This window comes from Macaca nemestrina, chromosome 20 (genome assembly GCF_043159975.1).
Source record: "Macaca nemestrina isolate mMacNem1 chromosome 20, mMacNem.hap1, whole genome shotgun sequence".
Lineage (NCBI taxonomy): Eukaryota > Metazoa > Chordata > Mammalia > Primates > Cercopithecidae > Macaca > Macaca nemestrina.
Window position 1 is genome coordinate 61,512,152 of NC_092144.1, and position 25,749 is coordinate 61,537,900.

The 25,749-nt window shown below is 45.3% G+C and overlaps 1 protein-coding gene across 1 annotated transcript; it reads right to left on the bottom strand.

Annotated features, from left to right (window-relative positions):
- Positions 1–8,694: 8,694 nt before the first annotated feature.
- LOC105497102 (sialic acid-binding Ig-like lectin 6) lies at positions 8,695–24,647 on the bottom strand. The gene is made up of 8 exons (XM_011767845.2): positions 24,452–24,647; positions 24,024–24,389; positions 23,544–23,822; positions 23,300–23,347; positions 22,582–22,839; positions 21,030–21,123; positions 20,617–20,698; positions 8,695–9,577 (listed from the first exon to the last, which is right to left on the bottom strand). The coding sequence occupies exons 1-8, from the start codon at positions 24,483–24,485 to the stop codon at positions 9,404–9,406; spliced, it is 1,335 nt and encodes a 444-aa protein (XP_011766147.2). The 5' UTR covers positions 24,486–24,647; the 3' UTR covers positions 8,695–9,403.
- Positions 24,648–25,749: the final 1,102 nt, after the last annotated feature.

Below are 25,749 nucleotides of genomic sequence, written 5' to 3' on the forward strand. Positions count from 1 at the left end.
AACATTTTCCATATATAAGCCTTTAGTTAAATAGGTGCATTTCAGATATGTTCTCCCAGTCTAACTTTTCTTTTCACTTTCTAAACTTTTATTTATAGAATCTTAAGAACCTTGTTCCCAAAAAGATGAGTTACCCATTAACTGATCCCCTATTGTGGATCAATTGCAGCCAGGGTGCCAGAAGGGGGCTCTCTGGGGGCTGCAGAAAGTCCCCTGGGCAGGGGCTTAGGGAGCCCCTCTGGGAGAGAGCACAGAGATGGACCTGAGAAGAGTCCTCCTGCACCTGCTCTCCACAGCCCGCTGCTGCTGCACTGACCCAGGAACGGAGGGACAACCGCCCACAGCCCACTGCTGCCGCAGTGACCCAGGAACAGAGGGACAGCCACCCACAGCCTGCTGCTGCCGCAGTGACCCCGGAGCAGAGGGACAGCCGCCCACAGCCTGCAGCTGCCACAGTGACCCCGGAGCAGAGGGAAAGCTGCCCACAGCCCACTGCTGCCACTGCCCACAGCCCACTGCTGCCACAGTGACCCAGGAACAGAGGGATGGCTTCCTGCTCCTAACAGCATCCTATGGCTGGGACTCTTCCCACGTCACCCTGACAGTCCAGATCACGTTCAATTGACTGCCTCGTTTAGGAGCCTCCCAGCCAGCCCAGGAGCACCCAGCCCATCCCTCAGCCTGGGCTCCACCTGGGGCTGGTCTGTCTCAGCCTTGAAGCTGCATTCAGCACCTGTGGGGAGACCCCGGCTCGTGGACAGGACCCTGCTGATGAGCCCTGATGGAGGAGAGGGAAGAATCCCACCAGGTAAGAGCTGCATGAGGGGCCGGGAATAGGATCATTGTCAACTGATCCATTCATTAATTCCATATTTCCTGGGCTCCACTTATTTCTTTATCATTTCTGTAAATATTTATTAATAATAATGCCTAGCTCTGATTGGATGATGTGGTCAGCAGATGTCCACCTGCTAATCCCTGGAAGCTGTGAATATGTTGCTATACAAGACAAAGAGGCTTTGCAGGTGTGATGAAGTTTAAGATCTTGAGACGGGCTATTCAGATGGGCCCAGTGTCGTCCCTCGTAAAAGGGGAAGGGGAAGGATTAGAGTCAGAGAGAGATGTGAAAATGAACAGAGGTCAGAGAGGAGAGAAGATGCCACAAAACTGGCCTTGACATTGAGGAAGGGATGATGAACCAAGAAATGCAGGTGGCTGCTGAACTCTGGAAAAGGTGAGGAAACAGGTTCTCCCCCGGAGCCTCCGGAAGGAACCAGTGTTGATTTTATAGCCCAGGGAGTCCCATTCCATCCTTCTGAACTCCAGAACTGTAGAAGGAAAGTGTTGCTGTTTTAAACCACAGACACTGGGGTGATTTGTTGCAGCAGCGGCAGGAAAATAGCACAGGCAAGGACTAATCACATTGCTTCCTCCTAAATTCCTGCGATAAGCTCAGGGCTATCTTTTCCATTCCACATAAAAGGAAATTGAGGCAGAGGGACCACAGATAAGCTGCCTGAGTTGGCGCACGTGGTGGTGATGGATCAAGTATTCAAATGAGGAGTCAAAAAATTACAGGTTCCGAGGGAGGGCCCCTGAGGCCAGGGCAGGGCAGGTGTGGCTGCAGAAGGAGTCCCAGGAAGATGCCCACCTGGCCCTGATCCAGGTTACTCTCCGGGGCAGGGAGCAGACAATAAACGATGAACATCATTATCCAGCTGTGAGTTATTGCCTGATGGATGGGAGCCGGTGCAGCGAGACAGAGTAACAAGGTCCCAGTGCCATGCAGCCTCTGGGGTCCAGGAGGCCCAGTGTTCTAGGGGTGTGGGGAAATGGGGTCTGGATCCCACGGTAAAGGGTTGTCCATAGGAATAAGAGGGGATGCCGAGGCACCTGGGTTCTCAGGTGCATCTTCCTCATTGGATTCTCCTGGGTCTCTGTCCTGTGAACTTCTCTTCTCTACGTGCAATCACCTCTTCCCCTTTCAAGAAACTTTTAAGTTCAGTAGATATATATATGTGTATATATACACACACACACATATACACACACATATACACACATATATATGCATATATATATATATAATGTAAACATCACCATTGTAATTATTTTTAAGTGCACATTTCAGTTCTGTGAAGTATATTCACTGTTGTGCAACCAACTTTCAGAACTCTTTCATATTGCAAAACTGACTCTTTAGCCAGAGGAACTTTCCATTCCCCCTCTCCTCAGCCCCTGGCAAATGCCTTTGCACTCACTGTCTCTGTGAATAGAACTCCTCTGGGAACCTCATGTAGGCGGACTCTACCGTATTTGACTTTTCGAGGCTGGTGTATTTCTCTTAGGATAATGTCCTCAAGGTCCGTCCATGTGGTAGCAGGTGTCCATTTTATTTTTTCCTTTTTAAGCCTGACATATTCAAATATATGTTTATATCACTTTGTTCATTCGTCTGTCCAGAAATACTGAGGTTGTCTCCACCCCTCAGCTCCAGTGAATGATACGAGTATGAACCTGGGAGTGTAAATATCCATTTAAGTTCCTACTTTCAATTACTTTGGGCGGAGAGCCAGAAGGGAAATCGATTCATACGTGAAGTCGGTTTTTAATTATTGGAGGAGTTGTCATATTCCTGACCTCTTGTCATCATTTTCCACTATAAAGATTTACTCTGGAGTAGTCCCCCTCATCCACAGTGGATATATTCGAAGACCCCCCGTGGATGCCGGAAATCACAGACAGAGGAAACCCTGTATGTGTTATGTTTTTTCTAGAAATACACACTTCTGATAAATTTTAAGAATGAGCACAGTAAAAGATGAACAATAACAAATAATACGATATAACTATTATAACAATCTGCTGTAATAAAAGTTGTGTGAATGTGGTCTCTTTCTGTTGTAATCCCTCAGTGTACTGTCCCACAGGTAACTGCAAAACTGCAAAAAATCCAAATCAGAGACAAAGGGGATGACTGCATGAAGATGACCACCTGTTGGAATCGTTGTGACCTCAACACCTCCAGCCTGGACCACTCTCCTGAGCTCCAGCGTTTGCATCCAGCTGTGTCCCTGACTTCCCCTCTTCCATGTCCAGTGACCCCTCATCATCAAAATCACCCCTAAGAGCCTCTGCTCTGCAGTCCTCCATGGACACATCTCCTTCCTTCCCAGTGCTCAGGGGAACATTCTGGCCCCATCCTTGCTCTTCCCTTCCCCTCTCTGACCACATCCATTAGAAAACTCTGTGACCTTGACCTTCCATACACATCTAAACACGTGTCCTCACCCCACCCTGCCTCCCTGGCTCAGCCCCATCCCTCCTCCTGGAGGGCCCAGCAGCACCTTCCCAGTCTCTCTGTGGCTGCTGTGACCCATGCGGGCCTGCTCAGACCAGAGCAGCCAAGGGTCCTGTTAGAGTGAGAATCCGGTTGAGCCTCTGCTCTCCCCAAAGGCTCCAGGTTCCTGCGTGGCCTCAGGGCCCCACACAGGCTGCCTCATCCTCCCTGCTGCTCCCTCCTCCACCCTGCTCTGCTCTCAGACATGGGACTCTGGCTCATAATATTCAAGATATTCAAAACACAATGCAAAACGCTTGTATCTGTCTGTTCTTGTAGCTGTTACATTTGTGACGCTTTTCTTCCTTTCTTTTGTTTTTTTTTTTCTTTTTTCTTTCTTTCTTTCTTTTTTTTTTTTTTTTGAGACTGAGTCTTGCTCTATTGCCCAAGCTGGAGTGCAGTGGTGTGATCTCAGCTTACTGCAACCTCTGCCTCCTGGGTTCAAGTGATTCTCCTGCCTCAGCCTCCCCAGTAGCTGGGATTGCAGGTGGCCACCAGCATCCCCAGCTAATTTTTGTATTTTTAGTAGAGACCAGTTTTCACCATGTTGGCCAGGCTGGTCTCAAACTCCTGACCTCAAATGATCCGCCCACCTCAGCCTTCCAAAGTGCTGGGATTACAGGTGTGAGCCACCGCACCTGGCCTCGTATTGCCTCTCTGAGATCCAAACCATTATATGTGGGTGGTAAGCAATTAACTACTTAGTTGTATCTATTAATATCATCATATCAAGCATTTATATATTTAAGTATGCCAGGTTTTTTTTTTTTTTAACTTTTAGCAGCTCTCTGAATGGGTGTGAAGTAGCATTTCCTTTGCAGTTAGGTTTTGTGATTGTCAAGTGACTAATGATGCTGAGCACCTTCTCATGTGCTTTTGGCCATTTGCGTACTGTTTGGGGCAGAGTCCAGCAGGGGACAGATCGTGCACGGCCTTCAGTCCAGGCTGTTGCATTTGTACCTCATTCTCCAGCAATGGAGAGGAAGCACGGCCGCTCAGACTGTGGAGGCACTGGACTTGGACGCATCTGGAAGCACAGCCTGGAGTCTGTGTCAGGAGAGATGGAGGCAGGAGGTGAGAAGGGTTCAGTTACTAGGGAAAAGGTGAGGTCCTAGGAATAACCAGGGCCAGGATGGAGAAAAGGGCTCCAAGATGAACCCTTCTTAGTGCCAGGCCTCTGAGCCCAAGTTAAGTCATCATATCCCCAGTGACCTGCATGTATACATCCAGATGGCCTGAAGCAATTGAAGATCCACAGAAGTGAAAATAGCCTTAACTGATGACATTCCACCATTGTGATTTATTTCTGCCCCACCCTAACTGATCAATGTACTTTGTAACCTCCCCTACCCTTAAGAAGGTTCCTTGTAATTCTCCCCACCCTTGAGAATGTACTTTGTGAGATCCACCCCCTGCCCCCAAAACATTGCTCCTACCTCCACCGCCTATCCCAAAACCTATAAGAACTAATGATAATCCACCACCCTTTGCTGACTCCTTTTTCGGACTCGGCCTGCTTGCACCCAGGTGAAACAAACAGCCATGTTGCTCACACAAAGTCTGTTTGGTGATCGCTTCACATGGACATGTGAAACACTTAGGAGAAGGAGGAACAAGAGCTAGTAATTTATGGGATCTGGAGAAGGGAAGGAGGTCAAGGTGGAGACCCACATCCTGGTTCTGGTTTTAAGAGATGCAGCCTCTGTGTCATTAGGGGGATCCCAGGAGGAGAAGTGGGTTTGGAGAGGAAGATGGGTGGCTCAGGTTTGGCCATGCTGAGCAAAGCAGCCCTGGAGGCCACTTTTGGGGGTGTGTCCAGTGGGATGTTAGAGGGTGAGACTCCAAGGACACTCACCGGCGAGATGAACTTTGGACGGTGTCTGCAGCCTCCACGCCTGCTGCTGTTGCCGCCTTCCTCCTGTGGGACCTGACACTGAGTCAAGAGACCACGGCCCATCAGTGTGGCTGGATCCCAGTGCAGAGGGCAGCAGACTCACCTCCCTGTGCCCTGCTAAGGGACTGAGATGGAGAGAGCAGGCTTAGCCCACCTCCACAATGATAGCAGGAACCTCTCACCCTGGACTTTTGACCAGCATCAGGCATGGATAACCATTGGCCCCTGTGGAATTTTCACCACAACTCAGCCTCTGCTGACCCCAGGCCCTCTTGACTCATTCAGGTCCCCCCAGCACAGGGATCCAGAATTCAGTGTTGTGGCCCCTGCTCTTCCCACACCTCCCCTTAGTCTCTGGGACAGCTCTTACCTGAGGAGGATGAGGTAGAGGCAGAGAATGAGGATGTTTGCAGCTGCCTCACCGACGGCCACCAGAACCACCACTGCCACGGGCCCTGATTTCCTGGCAGAAAAGTGGGATGAGACGGATTCACCTGCTAAACCAAGCTCCCTTGTCTTCCCATGGCAGAAGGAATTGGACATTGGTTCTCCAGGTCCTTCCTGTATCACTGGATGTGGGGCCACATGAGCCCAGGGCTCATCACACCACTTTCTAAGACTGTCCAACCATAAGCAGGGGCTCTTGGCCCCAGGACATTTCTGGCTCACTGCTGAGCTGAGGACACTCCTAATCCTCCCAGTTTGGAGTTGTTCTCTGTTCAAGGAAAGGATCTGCAGCAGGTCCAGGCTGTAGTATAAGAAGCTTTACAACTTGGGGTTTATAACTCAAGATGCAATTGTACTTGAAGTGTGTGGAACAATTAAGAATGTCGGTGCATCCCAGGATGAAGACCCCTACGACTTTTGTTGCAAAGTCATGCTCTGTTTTTCAGAACATGGCGGATCTCTTGAGAAAGAGCTTCCGACTTGTTACCAGGCCTTGGTAGATGCTGATACCCTGACTATGGGATATGAAATGAATACACGATACAAACTGCTCATCATGAAGTAGGTGCTCTGTGACCCATCGAGCTAAAAAGTTGGGCATGTGAAGAAGTAATTCATTAAACAGTGAATTTGGATATAACAGACTTCAAGATGGGCTTCAAGAGGTCGAGAAATCACAACCAAGTGATATGAGCAGGTGGCCCAGATTCCTACAACTCCTCCTGTGTATAGTGTCTTATTTTTTCATGAAATCACACCTATGGCCTCATGGGCAGTTCTTTATGTCCCTTGCTTGAGGAGGAAAACATTTCATCTTGGTTTTCAAGTGGTTCTGCTCAATCAGCGGACACAGCAAGGAGTAGACTTCGCATCATACATGACAAACTCAGCTACAGTGAACCTGAAAGCTGGGCTGAAGGAACTCCCCCTAGTGGCAGAATTTCATAAATACATTTGGCTTTTCATTTATTTGAGACTGAGAGGTCGAAGGACAGATAGCAACTGAACCATGCCTTTTCATCTTGGCGCGGATCGGAGCTATTTACATTTTGCAAATCTGTTCTTCCAGTCAGTTATTTGTCACTAACTTTTATAATGTTTTTCACCATGCAGAACATTTTAAACCCGCCTGGTTGCTGAGTTCCATGTCATTCTTCTGTCTTTCTTCATTCTATGGTTGTAAAAATGTCTGTCTAATATGTGCTTTGACAAATTAAAAAAAAAAAAAAGAAACTGAACCATGACTGTAGGATTGGGTAACACATTTTTTCCTAGAAATTTGTCCATTTTATATAAATATTCAAAGCTTTTCATTCAGCTTACTACTTTCTGCTTAATTTGTATTAGATTAACGTTTTCTCCCTTATATTCCTGCATACCAGTTATTTTTGCCTTCTATATTTCTGGATTAATTGCAACTGAGGTTTGCCCATTTTATTATTTGTATCAAAGAACTAGCAGTTCGCTATGTGCTCTTATCATTTGATATTTCCTTCCCTCCAATTCCTTTCGGTTTTGTTGTTCTTTTTCTTCTTTTTTTTTTTTTTTTTTTTTTTTTTTTTTTGAGACGAAGTCTCGCTCTGTTGCCCAGGCTGGAGTGCAGTGGCGGGATCTCAGCTCACTGCAAGCTCCGCCTCCCGGGTTTACGCCATTCTCCTGCCTCAGCCTCCGGAGTAGCTGGGACTACAGGCGCCCGCCACCTCGCCTGGCTAGTTTTTTGTATTTTTTAGTAGAGACGGGGTTTCACCGTGTTAGCCAGGATGGTCTCGATCTCCTGACCTCATGATCCGCCCGTCTCGGCCTCCCAAAGTGCTGGGATTACAGGCTTGAGCCACCGCGCCCAGCTTGTTGTTCTTTTTCTAAATTCTTGAAATTAAAGCTTAGTTTATTAAATTTTAGCTTTTCCCATCTCTAGCATATAAGGTTATATATATTTCCCCTAATAAATGCTTTATTTTTACTCTAAAAGTTTCATAGTATTTTCAGTATCCAGTTTTAAATAATTTCTTATTTGTGTTATGATGATAATGATGATGATTTTTTTTTTTAAGATGGAGTCTCATTCTGTTGCCCAGGCTGGAGTGCAGTGGCTTCCAGATTCAAGCAATTCTCCTGCTTCAGCCTGCTGAAGTACCTGGGATTACAAGCAAGCACCACCACACCCAGCTAATTTTTGTATTTTAGTAGAGATGGGGTTTCACCATGTTGGCCAGACTGGTCTCAAACTCCTGACCTCCAGTGATCCACCCCCCTCAGCCTCCCAAAGTGCTGGGATTACAGGTGTGAGCCACCGCTAACTGTGGTCTTCTAAGTGTAATCTGTCTTTTTATTTTTCGTGGCTACTCTTAAGAATTTTCCTTAATAGTTGGTCTTCATTAGTTTTCTTCAATTTCACTGAAAGAGTGGAGACTGGGATTTGTAAGAGGAAGTTGCTGAAATGGACATGGGGTATTGGTGACTGGTGAGGAATTGAGTTGGGGAAATCTGGATGGGGAAGGTCGTGTAGACAGCCTTGAGCAGAAAGATGATGGATGGAAACTTTATTTTGGGGAGTCATGAAGACTTCTGAACAGGGAGTGATACAGACACCTGGTGCTGTGGCCGCTGGGCCTGCTCCTTTTTAGCCTTAGGAGAAATTGCCAGCAGAAACCGTTTATTAAAACCGCTAACCAGGCCAGGCATGGTTGTTCACGCCTGTAATCCCAGCACTTTGGGAGGCTGAGGCGGGCAGATCATGAGGTCAGGAGATGGAGACCATCCTAGCTAACACGGTGAAACCCTGTCTCTACTAAAAATTCAAAAAATTAGCCAGGCGTGGCGGCGGGCGCCTGTAGTCCCACCTACTTGGGAGGCTGAGGCAGGAGAATGGCGTGAACCCAGGGGGCGAAGCTTGCAGTGAGCTGAGATCGCGCCACTGCACTCCAGCCTGGGTGACACAGCAAGACTCCGTCTCAAACAAACAAACAAACAACAACAACAAAAAACAGCTAACCAAAGTCAGATACAAGGCATTTATTTACAATAATATACAGACTTTATGAAAAACTTTGTGTCAGGGCCTTCGTTAGCTGTTTTACAGCTGACAAAGCTGTATGTTAGCTGTATGCTTTCTTTGACCTTTCACAATAATCTGGTTAGATGGAAATTATTTCCCTGCCTTACAGAGCAGGCAGAAAAAGTGACTTGCTCAGTAACTGGCATAGATAGAGTTGAACTCAGTTCTCTTGGACAGAAGTCCTGTGATCTGCCATATATACTAAGGAATTTATATAGTCCATTGACAACAAAAATATTAATTTTTAAAAAAATTGGACACAGTGCTATGGGCTAAGTTGTTTGCTTCTAAAATTCATATGTTGAAAGTCTTAAATCTCAATATCTCAGAAGGTTACTGTATTTGGAGGGTCTTTAAATAGTTAATTTATTTAAATTAGGTCATAGAGAAGCCCTAATCCCATATGACTAGTGTCTTTATAAGAAGAGAAGATTAGGACATAAACACACTCAGAGGTAAGACCATGTGAAGACACAAGAGAGGCCTTAGAAGGAACCAACCCTGATAACACCTTGTTCTCAGACCTCTAACATCTAAAACTGTAAGAAAATAAAGTTCTGTGTTTACATCACTCAGTCTGTGGTACGTTGCTGCGGCAGCCCTAGTAACCAATACACTGAGAGGTACCGTGTTGTTTCCAATCAAGGTTATGGCTTTGGACAATTCCTCACTTGCGTATCTTGATTTCTGAGTATTCAGTGTTGGTGACCTCTGGTTCCTGAAGCTGCACCTTATGGAAGCGTAAGAAAGCATAGTGGAGCTCCTGCTCATCTCCTGAGACGGGGTCAGCCTCAGCAGGGTGGTCTGAAACTATGCGTCTCTGGAACTGGTGCTGATGACCCTGAATGGAAGAAAAGAAAAGATTCAGGGCTGGACAACAGGTTCTCAAAGATAGCAGCCAAGAATCAGAAAAGGAGTAGAACTGATGCAACTTTATTATTTATCCATTCATGTATTATTTTATTTTATTTTATTTTTGAGACGGGGTTTCGCTCTGTTGTCCAGGCTGGAGTGCAGTGGCACGATCACGGCTCAGGCAGCCTCGAACACCTGGGTTCGAATGATCCTCCTGCTTCAGCCTCCCGTGTAGCTGGGACTACAGGCATGCACCACACCTGGCTAATCTTTGTAGAGATGGAGTTTCACCATGTTGCCCAGGCTGGTCTTGAACCCCTGGGCTCAGGGAATTCACCCACCTTGGCTTCCCAAAGTGCTGGGATTACAAGCATGAGTCACCACGTCCACTGCATTCATTTATTTTTAAATATTTAATAATTAAGATTGGCCAGCCCTTACTGAGTGTTTACATTAATCAGTCATATTCTATTCTCAAAAAAATGCTTTGGAGTGGATTCCATGATGACATTCATCTTACAAACAGGAACACTGAGGCTAAGAGAGGCTCCACATATTGCCTAAAGACACACATCTACACACATGCACCACTGAGCAGGACTCAGAACCAGCTGATTGTGTGGGTCATGTGACATGTGCTATACGTTAAGCCATGAAGAAAGCAGACACGGTCCCAGATAGTAGGCAGTGTGGTTTCCTATGAGATGAAGTTAGTTAAAAACAGAAACAAAATCATATTTTTAATTCATGATAGCAGATATTTTGAAATATAAAACAGGGGCAGGAGTGGCATATCTGGTTCCTAGACAGGTACTGGAGGACAGAGCAGAGACCGGGTCCTGCAGAACAGGCCACCGGACACCCTCTCCTATACCTTCTCTTTCCAACACCTCTGAAAACTTGAAAGTAAAGCATGGTAAAGAAATTATGTAATGATTCCCAACAAGGTGGGGATTTAACACACACTAGCTGTGTTGTCCCTCCAAATAAACCAAGAGGCAATACAAGAAATTATGGAATGAGCAAATAAGAAAAAGTGGGAAATCTCTGGGGAAACAAAATATTTTATACTAGGGGAGGTGTGTGTGTGTGTGTGTGTGTGTTCAGGGAGGCATTGGTGACAGTGGGTGAATGGTTACAGAAATGAGATTTATATTCTGCTCATGTCTTTCCTCTATCATTGGGATAATATTTTCCTGCCTGCATTCTTGCTACACAAACCAGTGGCAAAGTCCGAAACTAAAGGTGTGAATTTCTGTAGGAGAAATGGCAGATCAGCACAAAAGTCCCACTGAATGAAGAAAAGAATAGGTGGAAATTGCCTCTCCCTGGCCTTCCCCTTGCCACCTTCCCCCATCCACACATCCCAGATTTTTGGAAGACAGTCTAGGTATTACCTCCCCTAGCACCAGTTTTTCCTGAGGGTCTGAACAACAGGAATTATGACTTGAATTATTCTTGGTCAGTTCTCATTCAGGCTATGGTAGAGTAACTGGCACCCTCCCAGCATAATTAGAAAACTATACATAGTATGTGACATAAGTGTTTTACAAGGCAAACAGGCAGCCCAGGACTGTAACATCTGAAAGAAAGGAAACCAATGAGGTGAGTCCCATGATCAAATGACAATTTCCAAACTGCAGTATGTGGAGGATAAATCCAAGAGGAACCCAAGAATCTTAGGAAACTGTGGAGGCAGCAACTGCAGTTCAAGTGGGAATGGTGTGGGTGGAATTTGTAGAGCAGAGTACAGAGAGAAACAACTACACAGGGAAAGAACTCCAGAAAGTATGCATAGAGGTCCCCTTGAATCTTTGGCTGAATACTAAGCTGTGTGCACACAGTGAAAGGCTGAAAGCCTGGGTACATGCTGCTGGAGAAGGAACAGCTATGAGAAAGCTGGAGTGAAGGCAAATAGAAAGTCACCCTACCAAAGCTTTTATAAAAATCTTTGACTGGGCCTAGACGATCCACTAATAAATTAACTGCATTTGAGAACAAAGCTCCACAATTTTTAAAGGAAGATTAAAATATCCAGATAATCAACAATATAACACAATGTCTATTATGCCACCAAAATCACTACCTATGCGAAGAAGCTGTGGAATGTAAGCAGTGAAAAGTATATCGGTAAATAGAAACATATCGGCCGGGCGCGGTGGCTCAAGCCTGTAATCCCAGCACTTTGGGAGGCCGAGATGGGCGGATCACGAGGTCAGGAGATCGAGACCATCCTGGCTAACACGGTGAAACCCCGTCTCTACTAAAAAATACAAAAAACTAGCCGGGCGAGGTGGCGGGCACCTGTAGTCCCAGCTACGCCAGAGGCTGAGGCAGGAGAATGGCGTAAACCCAGGAAGCGGAGCTTGCAGTGAGCTGAGATCCGGCCACTGCACTCCAGCCTGGGCGACAGAGTGAGACTCTGTCTCAAAAAATAAATAAATAAATAAAAAGGTAGTAATATTTTAAAACTACCAAAAAGGCAAAAAAGGGTGATAAATATAAAAGGACAAATATAAATGTAAAGCAAAGAGCAATCTGGTAGAATTAAACTGATCCAAATAAATAATCACATTAAATATAAATGGTCTAAACACTCCAGTTAAAAGGAAGATATTGGCAGACTTGATAAAATAGGTAGAATAAACGTTGTGATATCTGTAAGACAGACACAATACATATGACGGCACAAATGTGTTAAAAGTAAGAGGAGAGAAAACACATAACAAATAAGCACTAATATTAAGAACACTAGAGTGGCAATATTAAATCAGACAGTGTATTTTAGGAAAAGAAATATTACCAGAAATAAAGACATTTCATAATGATAAACAAGCCAATTCATTAAAAGATATAAAAATCCTAAGTGCATATGCAACCAATCACAGAGCATGATTTAACAAATAAATTGTAAAAGTAAGCAGACAGAAAATCACTAAGGATATAGAAAGCTTGAACACTAGTGTAAAATAACTTGACCTAATTGACATTTGTAGACTACTACATCCAGTATCTTCAGAAAACACATTCTTTGCAATTGCACATGTAACATTCACCATGGTAGACTGATATTTCATGTACTTGTACTACCAGTGACTGAGATAAGAGTTTTTAAAAAATTGACTATAGAGTGTGCACCACTCTAATGGAGAGGAGATAGAATAGCAAGTAGACATTAGCTCTCCAACTAGACTGTCCAGAAGGACACGTTGAGATTCATCAAGGAAGCAACATGACCCAGAGTGCAGAGAAGAATGAGACAAGGTAGCTCTGTACCCAGGATTGGCATGGGGTCAAAGGAGGCTCCCCGCTGCGGGGAAACAGCGAATGAGTGACAGCCCGCAAGGACCCACACTTCTGCCATGGACCTTTGTAATCCTGGGCATGAGAGCTCCCCCTGAGGCCTCCAGACTGACATGGAGAGCTGTGTGGAGACTGGGCAGAGCCACTGCTCAGGCCCATGTGGAGTCCCAAGGGCCTTGGACCTATGAGCACCTGGGCACCAGTATCATAGCTCCACCACCAAGAGAGGCCAGGTTCTCTCACATGCCCTCAGGGTAGTGACCACATTTATGGGGCTGAGGAGCAAATGGTTTGCAGACCTCACCTCTGCTACAACTCCCTAGACAAAGTTCACTGGCCTGGGATCCCAGCACAGCCACCCCACTGCTGCCTGAGCACTCGGGCCAGTAGCAGCTCTCCATTTCTCTGGGACAGGGCTCCCAGAGGTAACAGACAAGCCTGCTGGTTTTTTTTTTTTTTTTTTTTTTTGCCTCCATAGGTCCCATTCCTACTCCCCTGAGGCTGGAGAAGGAGAAAAGAGCATAAGAGCTATCACTGGCCCTGCTTTATGGAACACACTGGAACTGCTTTATGGAAAAGCAGCCAGACTGTTTCAGCGTGGGTCCCTGCCCCGTTATTCCTCACTGAGAAGGACCTCCTGACCTGGGCCCCTAGCACAGCTGCCCTGCCCCCACCTGAGTTGGTGGCAGTTATGTGTTTCTCTGGGGAGGATATCCCAGGTTCAACCCACAGCCTCTTTGCCATTGCCACTGCAGTGGTACTGCCCTTGATGCCTTCAGGCTGGGAAAATAATAAAGACCTTGATCACTTTGCTGGCACCTCCAACACACTGCAACCGCCATACAGAAAGGAGCCCAGACTCGCTTCCCTGTGGGCCCCCTACTCCCCACTCTTCACCAGGCAGGGCCTCTGGCTGGGGCCTGCAGCACAGTGGCCCCACCCCTAGATGAAAGTTCCTATTGGCCGTGGCTCTGTGTCTTTCTGGGGTGGAGCTCTCAGAGCAGCTGGCAGCCTCTCTGCCATTGCTGCTGCAGCCATACTGCTCTTGCTGCTCTCAGGCTGGGGAAGGAACAAAGAGCCTGATTTATTTGGTGGAACCTCCAGCATGCCACAGCACTACAGAGAGGAGCCCAGTCTCTCTTCCCTGTGAGCCTCCAACCGTTACTCTTCACCGGGTAAGTCCACCTGCTTGGGCTCACAGCACAGTTGCCTCAACCAGGGGTGATTATTCCAATTGGCAGCAGCTCTGCATTCCTCTAGGATGAAGCCCCAAGAAACAAGGAAAAAGCCCTCTATCATTGGCACTTCCAAAGTCTCTGGCCCTGCTGCTCCAAGCTGGGGAGGAAACAAAATGCCTGGGCTCACCAAAGGGCTATAGTGTGCAGCCCAAGAGTGCCAAGTCAAGATCTGTAGCCAGCACTTGAGTGACAGAGGAGCCCACACTCTCAGAGCACTGGGAGGGAGCGTGGCTGCAAATGTGAGGAAATACAGAGGATTCACGTGGCTGAACAAGAGCCTACCTGCCAGCCATTATGCTTAAGCACCATGTGTTGGATCACATCCAAACTTCAACATCAAAAATACTTTGCTAATATACCCCACTGTGAAACTAAGGACAAGAATTTAGCAACAAATAAAGATCCTGCGCAAAGCTTTGGCCTTCTGAAAACATCCAGAAACAAAGCCAACTCACTGTACTCAAATTATAGCACAATTAAGGAAACATGAGACCACATAAATGAGAAAGAACCAGTGCAATAACTCTGGCAAATCTAAAACCCAGAGTGTCTTCTTACCTCATAATGACCACACTAGTTCCCCAGCAAAAGTTCTTAACCAGGATGAAATGGCTAAAATAACAGACAAAAAATTCAGAATCTGGATGACAATCAAGATTATTGAGATTCAGGAGAAAGTAGAAACCCATTCCAGGGAATCAAAGGAAGCCAGTAAAACAACTGAAGAGATAAAAAATGAAATAGCCATCTTAAGAAAGAACCAAACTGAGCTGATAGAGTTGAATAACTCACTATAAAAATTTCGTAACACAATCAGAAGTATTAACAGCAGAATAAACCAAGCTGAGGAAAGAATATCAGAGCCCAAACACTGGTTCTTCAAATTAACTCAGGCAGACAAAAATAAAGAACAAAGAATTTTAAAAATGAACAAAACCTCCAAAAAATGTGGGATTATATAAAGAGACCAAATCTACATACAACTCATTGGCATCCCTGAAAGAGAAGGAGAGAGAGCAAGCAACTTGAACAACATATTGGAGGATATTGTCCACAAAAATTTCCCCAGCCTCTCTAGAGAGGTCAGCATGCACATTCAGGAAATTCAGAGAACCTCGTTAAGATAATATATAAGACAATCATCCCCAAGACACACAGTCATCAGGTTCTCCAAGATCAATGCCAAAGAAAAAATATTACAGGCAGCTAGAGAGGAGAGACGAGTCATGTACAAAGATTATCCCATCAGGCTAATAAAGGACCTTTTAGCAGAAAGATTGCAAGCCAGAAGAGATTGGGGGGCCTATATTCAGGATCCTTAAATAAAAGAAATTCCTATCAAGAATTTCATACCCAACCAAACTAAGTTTCATAAGAGAAAGGAAATAAAATCCTTTTCATCCCAAGCAAATGCGAAGGGAATTAATTACTACCATATGTGCTTTACAAGAGGTCCTTAAGACAGTGCCAAACATGAACACAAAAACATTTACCTACCACCACAAAAACACACTTAAGTACATAGGCCATTGACACTATAGAGCAAATACAAAAATCAAGTCTGCATAACAACAAGCTAACAACATGATGATCTAATCCTCACATATCAATATTAACCTTGAACATAAGTGAGCTAAATACCCAAATTAAAAGGCATAGAGTGGCAAGTTGGATAAAGAAGCAAGACCCAACTGTATTTTATCTTCAACAGACCCATCTTACATGCAATTACACCGATAGTTTCAAAGCAGAGAGATGGAGACAGATCTATCAAGCAAATAGAAAGCAGGGGTTGCTATTCTTATTTCATACAAAACATATTTTAAAACAACAGTGATCAAAAAGGACAAAGAAGGGAATTACATAATGATAGAGGGTTCAATTCAAGAAGAAGACTCAACTCTCATAAGCATATATGTACCCAACACTGGAGCACCCAGATTCATAAAGCAAGTTCTTAGAGACTTACAAAGAAATTCAGATAACCACACAATAATAGTGGGAAACTTCAACACACCACTGATGTATTGAACAGATTATCCAGGCATAATACTAACAAAGATATTCAGGACCTAAACTTGACACTTGAGCAAATGGATCTAACAAACATCTGTACAACCCTCCACTAAACAAAGTCAGAATACACATTCTCCTCATCAGCACATGGCACATAGTATAAAACTGACCACATGCTTGACCATAAAGCAAGTCTCAACAAATTTAAAAAAAAGAAGAAAACAAATCATACCAACTACACTCTCAGCCCACAGCACAATAAAAATGGAAATCAATACCAAGAAGATCTCTCAAAACCATACGACTAAATGGAAATGAAATAATCTGCCACTGAATGACTTTTGAGTAAACAATGAAATTAAGGCAGAAATCAAGAAATTGTTTGAAATAAATGAAAACAAAGATACAACATATCAGAATCTTTGGAACACAACTAAAGCAGTGTTAAGAGGAAAGTTTTCAGCACTAAATGCCCAAGTGAAATGGTTACATATATCTAACCAATTAGCAACCTAACATCACATCTAGAGGAACTTGAAAAACAAGAGCAAACCAACCCCAAAGCTAGCGGAAGTAAAGAAGTAACCAAAATTAGAGCTGAACTGAACAAAATGGAGGTGAGAAAAAACATACAAAAGACTTTTTCAAAACCAAAAGTTGGTTTTCTGAAAGAATAAATAAGACTGATAGACCACTATCTGGATAATAAAAAAGGAAGAATAACCAAATATACACAATCAGAAATAATGAAAGGGACATTACCACCAATCTCACAAAAATACAAAAGAAGAAAAAACACTCAGAGACTATTATGAACACCTCTATGCCCACAAACTAGAAAACCTAGAAGAAATGAACAAATTCCTGGAAACATACTATAAAACCTCCCAAGATTAAACCGGGAAGAAATTGAAACCCCAAACAGTTAAGTAATGAGTACTGAAATTGAATCAGTGGTAGGAAAACCCACCAATCAGAAGAAGTCCTGAACCATATGGATTCACAGCTGAATGCTACCAGATGTATAAAGAAGAGCTGGTACCAGTCCTACTAAAACTATTTCAAAAAATCAGGAAGGAAAGACTCCTCCCTAACTAATTTTATGAGGCCAGCATCATTCTGATACTAAAAATCTGGCAGAGACACAATGAAAGAAGAAAACTTCAGGACAATAGCCCTAATGAACATACATGAAAAAATTCTCAACAAAATACTAGCAAACCAATTCCAGCAGCACATCAAAAAGCTAATCCACTACAATCAAGTAGGTTTTATTCCTGGGATTAAAGGTTGGTTGAACATTTGCAAATCAATAAATATGATTTATCACGTAAACAGAACTAAAATAAAAATCGCATGATCATCTCAATAGATGCAGAGAAGGCTTTTGATAGAATTCAATATCCCTCCATGTTAAAAACCTTGAACAAGCTAAGCATCAAAGGTGCATACCTCAAAATGATAAGAGCCATCTATGACAAAACCACAGCCAACATCATACTAAATGGGCAAAAGCTGGAAGAACTAGAACAATACAAGATGCCCTCTCTCACCATTCCTCTTGAACACAGTACTGGAAGTCCTAGCCAGAGCAATAATGCGAGAGAAAGAAAAGACACCAAATGGGAAGAGAGGAAGTCAAACTATCTCTGCAGAAGATGTGATTCTATATCTAGAAAATTCCATAGTCTTTGCTCAAAGGTTCCTAGATCTGATAAACAACTTCAGAAAAGTTTCAGGATACAAAATCAATGTACAAAACCCAGCAACGTTTCTATACACCAGTAACATCAAAGATGAGAACCACATCAAGAATGCAATCCCATCACAATAGCTACAAAGGAATAAAATGCCTAGAAATAGAGCTAACCAACCACAGAGGTGAAAGATCTCTAAAAAGAGAATTACAAAACACTGCTGAAAGAAGTCAGAGACAACACAAACAAATGGAAAAACATTCCACGCTCATGGATAGGAAGAATTGATATTATTAAAATGACCATACTGTCCAAAGCAATTTACAGATTCAATGCTATTCCTATTAAACTATCAATGACATTTTTCACAGAACTAATAAAAACCACTCTAAAATTCATTTGGAATAAAAAAAGAACATGAATAGCCAAAGCAACCCCAAACAAAAAGAGCAAACCGGGAAGCATCATATTACCTGATTTCAAACAATGCTACAAGGCTACAGTAACTAAAACAGCAAGATACTTGTACAGAAAGACACATAGAACAATGGAACAGTTTAGAGAACCCAGAAATAATGCCGCAAACTTACAACTATCTGATCTTTGACAAAGCTGACAATAACAAGCAGTGAGGAAAGGACTTCCTATTCAATAAATGATGCTGGGATAATTAGCTGGTCATATGCAGAAGATCAAAACTGTACTTCCAGCTTTCACCATGTAAAAAAAAAAAAAACTCAAGATGAATTAAAACCTTAGATGTAACATGTAAAATATTAAAAACTCTAGAAGAAAACCAAGGAAACACCATTCTGGACATTGGCCCTGGGAAAGATTTCATGGCCAAGACTCCAAAAGCAGTTTCCACAAAAACAAAAATTGACAAGTGGGACCTAATTAAACTAAAGATCAGGGTTAAGAGGAAAGCTTCTTCTGCCCAGCAAAAGAAATTATCAGCAGAGTAAACAGACAACCTACAGAATGGGAGAAAATATTTACAAACTACAAACATCTAACAAACTTCTAATATCCGGAGTCTATAAGGAGTTTAAACAAATTAACGAGCAAAAAACAAACAACTCCTTTAAAAAGTGGCAAAGGATATGAACAGACACTTCTCAAAAGAAGACTTCTGTATGGCCAACAAGTAAAAAAAGAAATGTTCAATATCACTAATCATTAGGGAAATGCAAATCAAAACCACAGTGAAATACCACCTCACGCAAGTCAGAATGGCTATTACTAAAAAAAAGTGAAAAAATAACAGATGTTGGCAAGGTTGTAGAGAAAAAGGAACACTTATACACTGCTAGTGGGAATGTAAGTTAGTTGAGCCACTGTGGAAAACAGTCTGGAGATTTCTCAAAGACCTTAAAGTAGAATTACCCTTCAACCCAGCAATCCCATTATTGGGTATATACCCAAAGGAATATAAATTATTCTATCTTAAAAACACATGCATGCATTTGTTCATTGCAGCACTATTCACAATAGCAAAGACATAGAATCAACCTAGATACCCATCGATGGTGGGCTGGATAAAGAAAATGTGGTACATAGACACCATGGAATACTATGCAGCCATAAAAAAGAATGAGATCATGTCCTTTCCAGCAACATGGATGGAGCTGGAGACCATTATCCTAAGCAAATTAACACAGGAACAGAAAACTAAATACTGTATGTTCTCATTTAAATGCGGGAGTTAAACATTGAGCACACATAGACACAAAGAAGGAAACAATAGACACTAGGACCTACTTGAGGGTGGAGAGTGGGAGGAGGGTGAGAATTGAAAAACAACCTATTGGGTGTTATGCTGATTACCTGGGTGACAAAATTATCTGTACAGCAAACTCCCATAACATGCAAATCAACTATAACCGTGGATGTATCTATTTCCCCTTGCAGCTCTGTTGGTTTTTGTTCGTTTATTTTGATAAATAATGCTCTGTTATTGAGTGCATATACATTTAATATATTTATATATTTAATGAAGTGATAGAAGCCAGTTACATAGAGTAAGTATTGTGTGATTCCATTTTCATGAAGTTCCAGAATGGACAAAACTAATAGATAGTGATAGGGGTCATAAAAGTGATTGCTGGAAATGAGACATTGACTGGGAAAGAAAATGAGACAACTTGGAGGGATGATGAAAAGATTCCCTATCTTAAGTGGGGACATGGTTACCGTGTGTGTACATTTGCCCAAACTAATTTAACTGGATGCTTAAAATGTGTGCTTTCTATTATTTGTAAAGTATGCCTCCTCCATAATATCATAAAGTTGACATTAAGTAAACACTGTAGTTGATGTGAAAAATGCAATGTAATGGTGATGAGCAGTAATGACTTTGGGTTGATTTGGACTGTCTACTATAGGGCTTGTATCTACCACATTCCTTGTACTTAATGCACCTGGCACAGACTAAGTTTTGTTCATTTCTTTTTCTCAATAATCAATGCCATAAGAAAAGGCTAATATTCCAGGAAATATGATAATCTGATATATGAGGAGCATAAATACCTCCAACAAATTAACTGGAGTACATATTTCATCAGAACTATTAGATTCAGTTCCACATGTGACTATTTTAAATTATTGACATCAATACTTTTTAAATTATTACTGAATCAAAACTTTAAAATAGTCACATGTGGAACTGCAGGGAATGTCAGGTGTTAATGAAGAAATGCCTCAGGGTCCTTACATAGGGCAGCATTCAAAAGGGATAATGCTGAGTGGAAATTAAGGTCTCTGTCACTCACCCTGGAGCCTGAGACCATGACGGGGTTCATATCATCCATGTTTTGCACTGGCTGGGCTGCTTTCTTCCTTCTGGTCTTCACTCTGAGGGAACAGCACCAAGCCTTTCAGTCTGGTTATTTGGAGCCTCTTTCCCCAAAAAAGAACCATCTCCCCACTCCCTATGGAGAGTACAGAAGTAATGAAGAGGTCCAGGTCATCCCACAAGCCCAAGAGTTGAACCATGGTTTCAAAGAGACCTCATGCTTGGCTCAGCTGGTCAACGGGGTAATTCACACCACCACTACCCTCCCTTTCCTCAGTCTCGACTTTCCCAAGCACCCCATTTTCCTTCACTTGGGTTTTCTGAGATTCTGCCACCTGTGTGCCCTTCCCACATCACGTCTTTCTGTGCCTCCCTAGAGCCCAGTCTCACCTGAAGATGAAGCCAACACAGAGGAAAACCAGGGCTGTGGTGCCAGCTCCCCAGACTGCTCCCAGGACACCACCAACCCCGCCTTCTGGTTTCCCTATAATTGGATTTTTGAGTGAACTCCAGTTCCAATTCCAGTACATCCTCCCAACAGCCATTCCTCTCCACCTTCCACTAATGTGACCACCCCCAATCCAGGACTCAGTCACTCACCATTTCACTGCCCTGTGAACCCGGAACCAGCCTCTTCTCTCTCCATGACTCCCCCTTCCCCCAACTGCAAGACTGAGGACGTTGTGTCCCCAGCCACTCTGGTCTGGGCCTTGGAAACGTCTTCTCCAAGCTTCATTTCTCTGGAGCAGTTAGGGTTAAATTATGTCTCCCCACAATTCCTATTCTAACCCCCAGCACCTGAAAGCATGACCTGATTTGGAGAAGGGTCATAGCTGATGTAATTAGTTATAATGAGGTCATCCTGGATCAGGGTGAGCCCTAATCCAATATGACTACTGTCCTTATAAAAAGGGGAAAATGTGGGTTGGGTGCAGTGATTCACACCTGTAATTCCATCGCTTTGGAAGGCCAAGGCAGGCAGATCATGAGGTCAAGAGATTGAGACCATCCTGGCCAACATGGTGAAACCTGTCTCTACTCAAAATATAAAAATTAGCTGGGCATGGTGGTGAGCACCTGTAGTCCCAGCTACTCGAGAGGCTGAGGCAGGAGAATCGCTTGAACCTGGGAGGTGGAGGTTGCATATGTCAGATTATCACGTTGCAGTGAGCCAAGATCGCACTATTGCATTCCAGCCTAGCAACAGAGTGAGACTTCCTCTCAAAAAAAAAAAAAAAGGAAAATGTGGACACAGACGCACATGTGGACGCAGACACCACCATGTGAAGATTAAGTCAGAGGTCAAGGCAATGCTCCTTCAAACCAAGGAACGCCAAAGACTCCCAGGAAACCACCAGAAGCCAGGGAAGGAGCATGGAAGAGATTCTCCCTCACAGCCTCAAAAGGAACCAACTCTAACACCGTGCATGATCTTGGACTTCTGACCTTGAGAACCGTGAGACAATACATCCCTATTGTTTAAGTCATGCACTTTGAAATACTTTGTTATGGCAGCCCTAGCAAACTCATACAAGAACCCAGGCTTCTCTTCCCCCAGCTGTCACCTCTTAGCAGACTCCTGACCTGGCAGCAGCTGGGACAGAGCTGCTCTGGGATGTTCTGGGCCTCGAAGCTGAGTCTGAGACTTGAGCTGAATCCCTGGCAGAGGCTCAGGGAGCTGTTGGCCAAGGGACCGACTGGTCGGGGGTGACTGTGAAGGAGCCATGGCTCCTGTTCCCATTCCTCCAGCATCCCCTCCCCAAGCTGCCGGTGCAGGGAGGAGCCGCTGCAGTGTGGACTCTAAGCCTCCCAGAGGCAGGAGGGTCCCAGCAGTTGTGAGGGGTCTGGGGAGGGAGGACAGGACTTAGCAGGGGCCTCTTCTCTGAATACTATGGAGTTCTCGCCCAGCTGCCCACACTCTCGCGCACCTCCCCACACTCACATTGCACAAAGAGACTCAGAGAGATTTGCAGGGAGCCCAGAGGGTGCTGAGCGCGGCAGGTGAAACCTCCTTCTTCTGCAGACCCTACTTGCGACAGCTCCAGGACCCCGGTATTGGAGATGGGTGTGGCGTTCAGGGCAGGGAAGCCCTGGAACCAGCTCAGGTGTGCAGGGGGGTTGCTGTCAGCATCACAGAGCAGCCGCAGAGCCTGGCCCTCCAGGACGGGGAGGGACGAGGTGTTTTGCAGGATTTTGAGGGCTTTGGGGAGAGAGGTGCAGAGAGTGAGAGATGGGGTGTAGGGGCAAGGCACTGGTGTCCCTCTCCTCCTGTGGGGTCCCCACTAGCTCTGAGGAGGAGACTAGTAAAGTGGGGGCCTCAGGTCTTCAGAAGAGCCCAGACCATTTCCCTGGAGCAGCCCAGGTTGCCCTGCAGAGAGTGGAGCAGGGGCTGGGGACAGCGTCGTGGAAAACAAGTGCCATTCCTGGACCACGGAGATGCCTGCGGCAGTAGGAAAACAAGCAGCGTCAGAGAGAGGGGGGAGTGCGAGGGGTGCGGCAGCTCCTGTGGATGAGGTGACAAAGGCTGGGGGTGAGCAAAGATTCAGTTCAGGGCTTTGAAGGCTATGGAGGCCTTGGTCCTGGCTTCTCATATTGATCCTTGTTAGTCCCCACTCTGCTTCCATCCAGCCCTGGAGGGAACAGGACAGGCTGGTTCCTACCTGTGCTGTTTCCTTGGAAGATGCTGACGGTCACTTTCTGTGGAGCATCTGGGGTGGAAAGAGGTGGCAGCCTCAACATCCCTGAAGAGGAACGGTAGGCATGGGGCCTTCCCCTCAGGAGCCATGAAAACAGGGAAGGGAGCTGTCCTCTTTGGCGACCAGGTCCCCAACTTTAAGCTCTGGCTCAGCCCTGCCCTGTCCCCCCACACCCTCAGGGACCCGGGGGTCCTGGCCCAGCACTCACAGGAGACATTGAGCTGGATGGTTCTCTCCATGGTCACACTGACTCCAGGGTACGTCACCTGACAGGTGAGGTTGGTGCTGTGGTCCTGGGGCCGTGGGGTGATCGTGAGCACTGAGGACTGGGTGGTCCTGGGGCCCAGGGAGGTGGGGGCAGCTGACATCCAGGAGAAGATGGGGGGCGTCCCCTGCTCACAGGCCCAGGGCACAGAGCAGGTCAGGGTCCTGGAACAGCCGGACTCCAGGGTCCCTGGGATGGAGATGCTGGGCCTGTGGGTCAGGTCTGGTGAGGAGATGGGGACGCAGGATCAGGACCGGGGTATGAGGTTTCACCCAGAGGGAAGCCCAGTCTCTGCTTCAGCTCCTCCCCTGAGCCCAACAGGCTTAATTCTACCCACCTCCCAGGACGGGAGTCCTGTCCCAGGCCTGCCCTACAGCCCCCATGATCTTCCCCTGATGGCCAGTCCTGGAGCTGGTTCCTTACCCATCACACACACAGAGAGCTTGGAAGATACATAAGATGTATAACCAAAATTTGGCCATTTCTGCTTCAACTGAAAGAAGTATACAGCAGTGTCCCTCCTCCGGGCATCTCTGATGCTCAGGGAGCAGTTCTTACTGCTGAGATCCCAGAGGAGGTGGAATCGGCCCCGGGTCTCCTCCTGCACTTCTTCATGTGGGTCATTTGTGGCCACTGGAACATCAGCCCCTTCCAAGTACCAGTAGCCATAACTGTACCAGGGTGAATAGATAGTGGGCAATCTGCAGGGTAGGAGGACACACAGACCCTCCTGCACCGTCAACGACTCTGGTCCCTCCAGCCGGAATCTCTGCTCCTGAGCCAGGGCCCCTATGGAGACATGATGGTCAGCTCGGCCCAGCCCCACGGCCCCTCTCCCCCGGCCCACTCACCTGCCCACAGCAGGAGCAGCAGCAGCGGTAGCATCTCTGAGGCGAGGCTTCCTGGGCTCCCTGCGTGAGCAGAGAATGGGAAGGGAGTGGAGGGGAAGGACTGCAGGGAGGAACGGGTGGCTGGGGAGGAGCGTGTGATCTTGGCGATTCACAGAAGAGGAAGCCACAGAAGCCACAGGCCGTCGAAGCTCCACTCCCTCTGTACAGAGCAGACAGAAACCTTGCGACCCAGAGACCACAGAGACCACAGAGACCTGCTCAAATGAGAGCAGAGGAGCAGAGACTGTGTCCCGCCTCCCACCTCGGGGCTTCCTGCAAGCACCAGAGCCTGGACCAGGGCCTCCGGGGGCATCTGAGGAATGGGGCACCCGTGTCTAAGGCCCTCCTACTCTGAGGTGCTTTTCTGTGCCCCACCGTTTACACCTGGGAGCTGGTCACTGCTAGCCTCAGAGAGTCACAGCCTCATCGCAAGCCATGAGAAAGTCAGTCCTGCAGGATATAGGATTCTGTAGGGTCTTTGGGAGTGTTTGGGGCAGTGAAAGGAAGAAGGGTCCCAGGTGCAGTGTGGGTGGTAGCCACTCATTCATTCACTCATTCATTCATTCACAGAGTGAACATCTGTATGTAGACGGGGCTGGAGAAGAGATGCCAGGGACCTGGTCTCTACCCTTGAGATGATCCCCATGCATAGCCTCCCATCCTCAGCACACACACACGTCGTCTGGCTTTAGAGCTGTGGACACTGGTGAGTTTGCCGTGTGTCACAGTAGAATGCTGGATATTTTTTAAAACGTGAGTATGGAGGTTTTTCCTTGACAGCTAGTATGCTTACAAAATTTCAATGACATCTCCAAAATAAGAACCATGCAGCACTTCATGTAAACCAAAAGGGAGGACACATATTTTGTGAATTGCAATGCAGAAGAAACTTCTTTGGAATTAATGTTGCCACTCAGTGCATTGTGGACTGGAGAAGTTGTTTTTTTAGGTCCTCATCAGAGAGATTAGCAATTTCTTTCCTGTAAAAAATCTGCTTCTCACAGTTAAAGGTGGCACAAAAGACATATTTCTGGACAACATGAGTGGAATATCCAGAGAAAATTAAAATTTTAGATCTAGTTCACACGGTTTTCCATTTTCCTCTGTGCAGTATGCATCTGGCAAATCTTTAATACCTATGAGGTATTAGAATTTGCCACCATATATTTGTAATGTTTTTTATTTCTACAAACTTAAGGAGTAAATGTAAAATTTTGTTGCATGTATATAATGCATAGTGATTATGTCAGGATATTTAG

Bases quoted from the DNA above. Each gene is read 5' to 3' on its own strand.
- LOC105497102 (XM_011767845.2), bottom strand. From the start codon at position 24,485: ATGCTACCGCTGCTGCTGCTCCTGCTGTGGGCAG. The intron at 23,823-24,023 runs GTAAGGAACCAG...TCTCCTCACCAG, and splicing joins GCTCTCTGTGTGTGTGATGG to ACCTGACCCACAGGCCCAGC. The intron at 22,840-23,299 runs GTAGGAACCAGC...CTCTCCCCAAAG, and splicing joins CTTCCAAGGAAACAGCACAG to CCCTCAAAATCCTGCAAAAC.